Source organism: Nestor notabilis, unplaced genomic scaffold (assembly GCF_000696875.1).
Source record: "Nestor notabilis isolate BGI_N333 unplaced genomic scaffold, ASM69687v1 scaffold6396, whole genome shotgun sequence".
Lineage (NCBI taxonomy): Eukaryota > Metazoa > Chordata > Aves > Psittaciformes > Psittacidae > Nestor > Nestor notabilis.
Genome location: NW_009933280.1, coordinates 33818 through 43721, shown reverse-complemented (window position 1 = coordinate 43721; position 9904 = coordinate 33818). Strand labels below are relative to the sequence as shown.

Genomic DNA, 9904 nt, shown 5'->3' with positions numbered 1-9904 from the left:
CGTTATAGTCCTTGATGAAGGGTTCATTTACAGTGACGAATTTCAGACACCTGTGTAAAAAATTAAGGAGTATTTGGTAAAATAGATAGCTCAAAGCCCCACCAAGGTCAGGTTGGATGGGACTTTGAGCAACCAGGTCTAGTGGAAGATGTCCCTGCCCATGGCAGGGGGTTGGAACTGTGTGAGCTGTAATGTCCCTTCCAACCCAAATTGTTCTGTGGTTCTAGGATTCTATGATACTAAATCCCCTGAAATGGAAGACTGTTAGGTCAAAACCATGATTTTTACATGATTGATGCAAATAATCAATCATGAATGACTAAACTGCTGCCAAGGAGGTACTGGGCTTGGGTGCCTGCTAGTGCTAACTGGGCTTGGGCTGCAAGGAGTCCATAGCCCAATGTGGTGGCCTTGCACTGGCCCCTGCTGGCTGCTGCAGCAGGATGTGCCCCAGAGAACTAATGTGAGTCACGGCTGACCCTAGCCTACTTAGTTCCCAGGGTGTCTGGGGTTGCTACTTAATAGATTAAGACATATCTATGAAAAAAACTTTTTTTAAACTCACTTTGTCTGCTTTTCTTAGTTTATTACTAAGAGCAAACTCAATTGTCTGTATAATTAAGGAGCTAAGACACTCCAATCCTCATGCCTCATGTTTTTTCTCTCCAGGAACTTAGCTCAATCACCCACTTGTGCATGTCACTGCAACACGAATTTAACAAGCTGCTAGGGCATCTGCAGAGTGAAAATACTTTTAACTGTATGGTCTTCAAATATTTTCAGAATTTGTCTAATTAATGCAGTATCTGTTCAAACACTGATATTTACAACTCAAATTTCATAACTGTAAATTTGTCTTGCAAAATGTATCATTTTAGACTTGATTTCCCTGCTGAAATAAAACCAAAGTGGCTCTTGGATATTGTCAGAAGTTGCTGTGAATGTACAAGTCTTGTCTGCCATCTCTCACTTAGCTTGTCTGGCTTCATCTCTGGTTTTCTTCAGCTCTGTTTTTCACCACCTCTGTTTCCAGAGAAACATGTTCCTGCAAGCCTTCCCTGGTACACAGACCGAGTAAATGCTGTTGCCTTCAGAACTTTGCTGTAAAGATGTATCCTAATAAAAGTAATTTCATATGCTCATCTCTTAACCTTACATTGGGTTTGTTTCTTAGTACTTCACCTTTTGTGTCTGTTTTGACTTCAAACGCTTCTGGTGATGCATTTTCCAGCCCTCTTCCTGGTCTCTCAAGAACAGACAAAAATCACTAGTCCAATATAAAGACTAATAATTAGTTGCTGATAATTGAAGTCAGCAACACTAATCTAGGAACACAGCTAGGAACCCTGACTAAGACCTGTCCTTTAAGTCCAGGATGATTTAGGTTGCAGTGGAGTGGAAATACCACAAGGTGGGGGGCGACCCCAAAGGCTTTTGACTAGAGCCAGTGAGGACAGGACAAGGAGGAGGGTCTTTAAACTCATAGAGGGGAGATTGATGTGAGATTTTAGAAATTCTTCCCTGTGAGCTTTAAGGTCCCTTCCAACACAAACTATTCCATGAGTCTATGATTTGCGAATCTCAGACACTCTCCACTTCTTCCTTCTTCCAGATCTCTCAAGATGCTTGGAGAAGCCGATCCTGAAAGTCATCAGCTGTTGATGCCGTCAGTGGACTCAGACGAACACTCACTGGAGAGCACAAATGCGGATCTTTTCTCTTGGGAATGTACAGGCTTGTAGTGTCTTGGGACATGCCTGTCAGTCCTGCCTCATATCAACCAGGTGAGGCTTGTAGATGGAGGAGTGTGACTGGGACATGAGTCCTAGTGCTGTCCAGCTGGGGCAGGGTTCACACACTTTCTAGAGTAAAAGAGACAGCTCAGCTGTCCATGTAGTAAGTTCAATGTAGAACAAACTTGGGAGCTGGGTTCCTAAGTAGGGGTTTGTCTATCCAGGCTGCTTTTGCTAGATAGGTACTAACATAGATGTTAACGCGTATTTCCCATCTTTGCTACTGTGAAATCTTTTAGAGGGACACGTAGTTATTGGCAGATGCTTGCTTCCTCAGGCTGTAGTTGCTCTTTGTTGAGGAATTCCTCCACTGTTCACATAAAAGTAAACGAAGGAGCTGTATGTTGCTGTTGGGGTCCTACTGAGCTGCAGACTTGTGTTTTGTTCCCACACACCAGCCTCTTGCAACACTGTACGTGAGAACATTTGCAAAGCGCTTCCCCTTCAGTGAGGAGTTATGTTCTAGAGAAGCACGTGTTGTCAACCTATGGAGCCCTCAGGAATGGGATGCTGCCTTTCAAGCAGAGAACTGGGGAGACCTGCAGTGCATCAAGGCTGTGTCTTAGGATGCTGTGGTCCAGCTGTGTTGTGAATCCAGCCTGCTGCTGGAGAAGCTGCAGTCCTGAAAGCTGTCCCTGTGTATCGGACTGACCTGCAAAGGGGAAAGGTGAAATGGTTTTCAGTGTAAAGGGGAGGTAAGGTGAAAGCGATGACTATAATGGTGAGAGATGTCCAGAGATCCCTGGTCTGAGATAAGGATCTTGTTCTGTGGTCTGCTGGTAGAGCAGAGATGTAAATTTAAAGAGCAGCTGGAAAATAAGCCTGTTGATGCTACTACAGGTACCTCAAGGCCTTTATGAAAGTTTAGTCTTCCTTTTCCTTTCCCTGTGACTATTGTAACATGTTTTCTGTTTCTCCTTCTAGGTTAGCAAATGTCTACAGCAACAGTAGGTGAGGATTCTATGGCCTAATGGATGTAGGAGATCAGACAAGATGAGCTGAACAGTCTCTTCTGGCCTTGAAAGCCTGTGACTCTCTCATTTGTTTTCTCTGCTCTTTTCTTTCCCAAGACAAGGTGCTGCTGCTGTGACCCTCTCTGCCCCCTTCTCAATCCTGTGTGCATGAAACAGACAACAAACCAGAGCCTGTAAGTCTGGCTGCTGGGCAGGGTCTTGTTGAAAAATTGTGGTGCTGAGAACTTCCTTGTGGAGCATCAGTCACTGCTCAGGATGGTGTGGCTGGGAAGGGATGAGTATTCCCTCTTGTTCCTGATGTGTGCAGAGAGGAAGGGCACAGGAGCGAGTGTACAGAGCACAACTGGCCTGTTGTCCTGCAGACTGAGTATTCATAGAATCCTAGAGTGGTTTGGGTTGGAAGGGACCTTCAAGAATATCCTGTTCCAACCCCCCTGGGTCTGTAATACTCTGCCAGTCTCAACTGTTTTTGCAACACTGACAGCCAGTCACACTCTGTCTGAGCTACAGTCTGCCTGTGACTGTCAGACAGTCACTGGCCTCTGGCAGGCAGAGGGAGAAGTGAGGCTTCTAGCAGCATCCCAGGGGCTTCTTCCTGGTGGCAGGAGCTACATTTACTCCAGCCTGCTATAGGACAGAGTATCTGATAGGCAGTGAATGATGCTGGCCTTGCACCCTCCATGGCTCACACCAGAACTGCTGCCCACACATGTTTCTCTGTTTCCAGGTCACAAATTATGACAGTGCAACAGGTCTGCCATTGATTGAGCTGTGAAACTCGATGGGTGAGGAGGTGCATGGGTTGACATATGTATTTTTTCATCACTCTTAGAGTTTATGATTATACAGGCTTTTTATTGTTGTTTAGGAACTTCCTGATGTTTCTTGATAGTGGTTTGTTGACCTTTCTACTTTCTGTGTCCTGTCACCTTCCTTTAGGTGGTGTCCATCAACAGAACTCTGGTGGCAAGAGGGCTTGCTTGCTGGCTCTCCTACTTACTAGTGGTGTAGTTGTCAACCCTCGATAACTCTTCCTGCAGAGAAAAATGAAAGAAGAAATTGTTTTCTGCACTGTTACAGTTCTGTTTGGCACCATCTTGCAAGAAGACCCGTTTACACCCGAGTGTGGAGCCTTGTGGCCCATTAAAACATGCCAACTGTTACCATTTCACTTGAAACACATCCCTCATCTTGGTGAAAGATGGGGTGTTAAAATCCATAATGACCGATACTGTGGCTTTATAGCAAAAAATATTCCCTGGCCTCTACTCCAAAGTTGAATGGAAAAACCCTTAAAACCTTAGGGTTCATCTGTAGCTAGCAAATGCCCCTGAAAATGTGGTTGCATTTTGTTCAGGATGTATAATGCCCTGTGAACTTAGCATCTGCTTTTTCCTAGAAGTTATATTGCTTGTCCTTTTTGTATAGGCTCTGCCTATGAAATCAATCATAGAATCATAGAATCAACCAGGGGGGAAATTACTTTGAAGATCATCAAGTCCAACCGTTACTCCATGTCCTGGGTTCAGATGGTTATTTTTCTCCTTATTAGTTGTGCAGTGCTGTGATTTTGGCTTTAGTCTGAGAACAATGCTGATAACATACCAATGTTTTAGTTGCTGCTAAGTAATGCAGCAACTTTTCAGTCTCTTATGCTCTGCCAGTGAGGAGGGGCACAAGAAGCTGGGAGCGAGAAGCGACAGGACACTTGACCCAAACTGGCCAAAGGGGTATTCCACACCACAGCACATCATGCCCAGTATATAAACTGGGGGTAGCTACCTGGAAGCGACCCGATTGCTGCTCAGGTCAGGCTGGGTATCAGTCGGCGGGTGGTGAGCAATTGTATCCTCTCCCGTTGTTATTTCCCTCATCAGTAGTAGTAGTAGTAGTAGTTTTGTATTATACTTTAGTTACTGGACTGCTGTTATCTCAACCTGTCGGGTTTAAATTCTTTCAATTCTCCTCCATGTCACTGGCTTCTCTTTGGCCACCATTGCACTTTGAGCTGATGATTCCAGAGAACTGTTGACCATGGATGTTTTATACTACTACTGTCTTACTAACTGCGCTGAGACTCCACACCAGGTATCAGAATAGGAAGCAGGTGCTACGCAAGGGCAAATGATGGATATTTGAGTATCAAAAGAAAGGTCACAAATTCCCATTTTAATAGTCAGTTTGTGGCTTTTTGATGCAGTTAAGAATTACAGCTCTGGGGCTGATCTGGATGCTGGCAGCTGAGGGAACGACGTGCTTGGCTGCAAGGTACTTCAATAAGGAGCCTTGCCCTGCAGCCCACCAGTCCCCAAGCACTGGGAGTAGCCAGCAGAGAGGGAGTGATTTACCCTCCCCTAAGAGTTTGTTACTGCCTTCAGTAATGTCAGGGTACCCTAACAGGGTGAGTTACTGTACTAGGTACGAAAAATTTCCAGTTCAGTTCCAGGGATCAGGCTGAGGTGATTAAAAAAAACCAAAGCAGACTGTTTCCAAATAAAGCTAATGAAAATGTGAAATAACAAATAGAGAACAAATAGATTTTTTAAATAGAAAACATTTAATAATACGTTGTTAGGAATAATGACACTCTCACAAACAAATTCTGTGTATGCAAGATGGAGGTTTTTCCCGTTAGCTGAGTGAAGGGCTAATTTGACATTCAACCAAGTCCTTGTACAGAGCAATGAGTCTGTGAATAGTTCTTAATAAATTAATAGTAGGAATGAAGAATCTAGCAGAAATTAAATAAATTACCATAATTTTCTCTCTTGTATAGAAATTACACAATAAATACATTTATAAATACCGTGGAAATCACAATAAATAAATACCAAACCAACTGTCTTACAGATTTCATAGGCTAGATTTTTCAAGTGAGAAATCCTAGCTCCCAGTACACGGCTGGCTGTGGTTCAGGAATCTGTTGTTGACACAACATACTAGCGCGCTCCAAGGGAGCAGGAGGAAGTATCAGTTTGCTGGTGTTCTAGCAAAAGAGCATAAATAAGCTGTTCTGTAAGTGCAATGCACTTCCCCAGGTGTGTTTGGCTGAAGTGGTTGCCAAGGGTCCTTCATTTCCTTCATCAAACCACTTTTCCTATTCAAGCATCTTCAGTGTTGATGAACAGGCAACACTGCCCATTCCAAAAGGCTTTCTTAAATAGACGCAGTGAAATCAATCAATCAATAAATAAATAAACCCGCAGGAAACAGAGTAACACTGATGGAGGAGGTGGCAGATGGTACACTGCTCAAAAGACGCTTTTCCCAAATGCTTCTCTCAAGGGAGGAGTGGGAGCAGTTCCCAGACTTGTTTGTCCTGATGTTTCTTAGACTGGCGAGTCAGAGTTGAGTTGAGCCCTAGTAAGAGGTAAGGGAAGAGAGTCATTTAAAAGGGGGTTCCAGGTTACTTATCACTGCTTAGCATTGAACTAACATTTAAGGATGAGTGGTCTTTTTTCCACTCGATGGGCTGTCTGAGGCATGGAAACAAGAAAGGTGATGTCTCAAAAGCAATTACTGAAGTCCTAGTGTGTGCATATCTGGTGCCCACCTAGGGAACTTCTGTGTGAGTTTCTGCATTTTCTTGCATCAAGAAACTTACTAACTCAGAAATAGGATGTATTAACATATGCTACTGCAAGTAAGGAAAAGATGCATTTTTTTAAAGCCTCATTTTTCAAAGGGAGCCAAAATTTCTGAGTTTCTTTCCTTCCAAAGCAAATTGCTGGTACTCAAAGGTTTAGTAGTGACATACTAGCTTGAACAAGGACCTTGCAGCAGTCAGAGTCTAGACTAGTTCTGAGACTAATTCTGTAATTAATCAGCAAGTTTCCTTGGGTTTTTATATCTGATGAAGAGAAAATGGAAAGTATCACTAAGAGTCCTACAGATTGGCTTTTTGGGGAGGTTTAGCATACAGCTGCCCAAATGAAAAGGGAATGGGACTTACTTGGCCAAAATTGCCTTTACGATTATCTGTACCCAGGGAGCAGTGGGCTCCAAGCACACCTCTCTGCCATCCTTCAGAGTAGCTCTGCAAAAGAAAGATTAAAGAGAAGTCAGGAAACTACTGCATGGATCAGTTTTACTTACAGAGTATAATGCTGCATTTGTAGATGAGTATGAATTCATCCCAGCTGCTCTAGGTTAGACTTGGACATTTTGGTTTATGTGTTCCACAAAAGAAGAAACTAAAACCACCCAGGAGCTGTATGAGTCTGTACCTGCTTTCAAAGCAGCCACACATTCCCCGTATCTTCCTCAATATATATGGGTACTTGGTTTGAACTGATTGACATTAGTAAATGTCTGAAACCTCCAGCTCTGAGAAGATGCTTCAGCAGCACAAGGATTTCAACCTTTCAGTCTCTCCTCCATGCTATTCAAGGCCATACTAATTTCATTTCTTTCCCTATGTCTGCTTGTGGGAACTTAATTTTTCCCTCTGATACTGACCCAAACTGTTTTCCTAGGAGTTTTGTCTGCTTAATAAATAAATAGTAGCATTTAAAGGGCATTATTATCTCATGTATTAAGATCTGCCCAGTCCTTGAAATTAATGTTTTACCCCCAGAAGTATTTAATATGTCCAATGACAGATAAATAATGATCAGTTTGGGAATACCTAAGGTCATAGACAAGATGAGGAACATGGTGTATTACTTAAAACTGCCTCTCTCAAAAGAATAACCAAATCTGACCCCATCATGTCATGGTCATGAAGTGTGAAAGCTCCAGCAGCAGGGGGAAGGTGAAGAAGAGCGAGGATCTTGCAGAGCTACTTACATGACTTCAACATTCTTGCAGTGGGGGCCGCTCTGTGTCAGCTTCACATCTTGAATGGACTTAGGAGGGATGAACTTGGAATGAGTGGCTATGCACTGGCACCGGAGCTCAGTTCCCATCCTGGCCAGGGTCCTACCTGTGAGCAAGAAAGGAAGAACATGGTTGGAGAGGTGGTCCTACCTGTTGCTGGGTCAGACATAAAGCTCGACTTCTCTGTTTATCCACATTCTCAGTTAAATTACTGTATTTGTTCAAGCTGCCTAAATCAATCCTTATGGAATAAAGATGAGTTGCTTGTTTCAGATGAGCTGATGCCCAAGTACATTGAAAACTAAATCAACACATCTTTTTGAAGTAAACCACATGGTTTGTGTTTACTTGTACTGGCCACACAGTACGGTTAGTTGCATCATTTCAACATCTGGACTGACAAACTGGCAACTACACAGAAGACAGAGCCCCTGAGTTTTCATTATTAATGGCTTGTCCATGCTTCTGTGTTCATATTTATTCTCTGTTCCCATCTGTATATTACTTGCTTGAGGCAGTATGATCATTAAGTAACAAATATGAGATCATAAGCTGTTCTTTATGTGGGAAGGAAGAGAAACATGCAGACACTTAAGGAGATCTTGTGTCTCACTGTGAACACTTGGAGTGAAACATAGAAGCAAGGCAAATTCAAGTTGCATCCTTAAGGTTTTTCCCACAAGATGTCAGTAACTCATCAGCACAAGAGCTATTTGAAGCAAACTTTTGGACTGAAGAGGAATTGCTGCAAATCTCCCAAAAGAAACTTCCCAAAACCAATGCAAAGCTACCTCAGTGCAAGGAAAAGCATCTCGGAGATGCCTACACAGTACTAGAGTCCTCGGGAGGGATTCACTCACCCTGAGACACAGCCATGGAGATCAGGCACAGAGTCAGGACAGCCATGAGTTTGCCGTTCATGGTTGGACAGGAGCTGCTGCTGGATGGTTCTGTGGATCAGTGAGCTCTTCTATCCTGAGGGATTGCTGGTACCTCTCGGGGTGATCCATGTGGCTTATATAAGGCTTTGTGCCCCGCGCTTCTGCTGGGCTAGCATGGGGATTGCGTTAGAGGAATTTCCCAGATGCAGTACAAATGAGTCACATGACTGTTGTGAAACTGCTTCCTAGATGACGACAAATTTTTCTGCTGAGAATGATATTATGTATTAATTTATCAAAATATGTAAATAATAGCCATACATTCCTATGTCTGGTGTTGGCTTTTGGAAATACCGTGCTTTTTCTAATGCATACCCTGATTGAGTAATACAGCTTTGTGATGGCTTCAGTTACATTTATAACTTTTTATTACAGGGTAATAACTCTTCCTTGTAGGGGTGCCAGCTCTATACTTGAAATACTGAATTTCTAATCTCCATTTCTGGTGATAGCTTCCACTTATCTGATCTTAAGCCACTGGAGTGGAAATGGGGCAGTGCTGAAATCACTGAAAAGATTTTTCACTGGGCTTAGGATTTTACCTTGGCATTATTTTGATATCAATGATTTTAACTCCTTGCTCTTTTTTTGATGTTCAAGGGGCATTTTACAAAGTCAATTCTTCTGTGCTACTACCTGTTCAGGCAAGGAACCGAGGCTGCAGTCTTCAAAGCTTCCTGGCGGAAGCAGATAGTAAATTCTGAGCAGTTCTGAGAATCCTGCCTGCATTTGTCACGTCACACATACTAACGAATGATGAACAGAGGAGGCTTTGCATGCAGACTAAATAGCACGGCCTTCAGAACTGCAATTGCTTTTGTTTCCTTTGTAAGTCTAGACACTGTTAATGGGTCTTTTCTGTCATCGTTTTCAGTGACCATAACTATAGGTCTTAGGAAAGGGAAATAACATGAAGCATTACGGCACTGCTGGAGATATTCCTGTTCAAGAGCCTTGCTGCATGAACACCAGCTGTTTACTTGCTGGGACGGGTACTGGTACTACCTTGTGAGGGAGACGATTTCAGGGGAATTCTTGGGATTAAATCATAGGATCACAGAGTGGTTTCAGTTGGAAGGGATCTTAAAGCTCATCCACTTCCAACAGGCAGGGACACCTTCCACTATCCCAGATTGCTCCAAGCCCTGTCCTACGTGGCCTTGAACACTGCCAGGGATGGGGCAGCCACAGCTTCTCTGGACAACCTGTGCCAAGACCTCAACACCTTCACAGGGAAGAAATGCTGATCTGTTGTTCAAACAAAGATTCGGGGGTTTAACCCATATTAGTAGAAGCCATTCTGTTTCAGTGCTGTGAAAACGTTGTCCTTTTGACCATGATGACTTTTGCTGCTTGTTATCTCGAACCTCAAAGCTTC

At 43.3% G+C, this 9904-nt stretch overlaps 1 protein-coding gene across 1 annotated transcript; it reads right to left on the bottom strand.

The window, feature by feature from the left end:
• Nucleotides 1-6096: 6096 nt before the first annotated feature.
• LOC104407496 (interleukin-8-like) lies at nucleotides 6097-8506 on the bottom strand. The gene is made up of 4 exons (XM_010016798.1): nucleotides 8446-8506; nucleotides 7556-7691; nucleotides 6720-6803; nucleotides 6097-6127 (listed from the first exon to the last, which is right to left on the bottom strand). Exons 1-4 carry the CDS (start codon nucleotides 8504-8506, stop codon nucleotides 6097-6099), a joined length of 312 nt encoding a protein of 103 aa, XP_010015100.1.
• Nucleotides 8507-9904: the final 1398 nt, after the last annotated feature.

Bases quoted from the DNA above. Each gene is read 5' to 3' on its own strand.
- LOC104407496 (XM_010016798.1), bottom strand. From the start codon at position 8,506: ATGAACGGCAAACTCATGGCTGTCCTGACTCTGTGCCTGATCTCCATG. The intron at 7,692-8,445 runs GTGAGTGAATCC...TCTTGCTCACAG, and splicing joins CTCCATGGCTGTGTCTCAGG to GTAGGACCCTGGCCAGGATG. The intron at 6,128-6,719 runs GTAAGTCCCATT...ACCTCTTACTAG, and splicing joins GTAAAGGCAATTTTGGCCAA to GGCTCAACTCAACTCTGACT.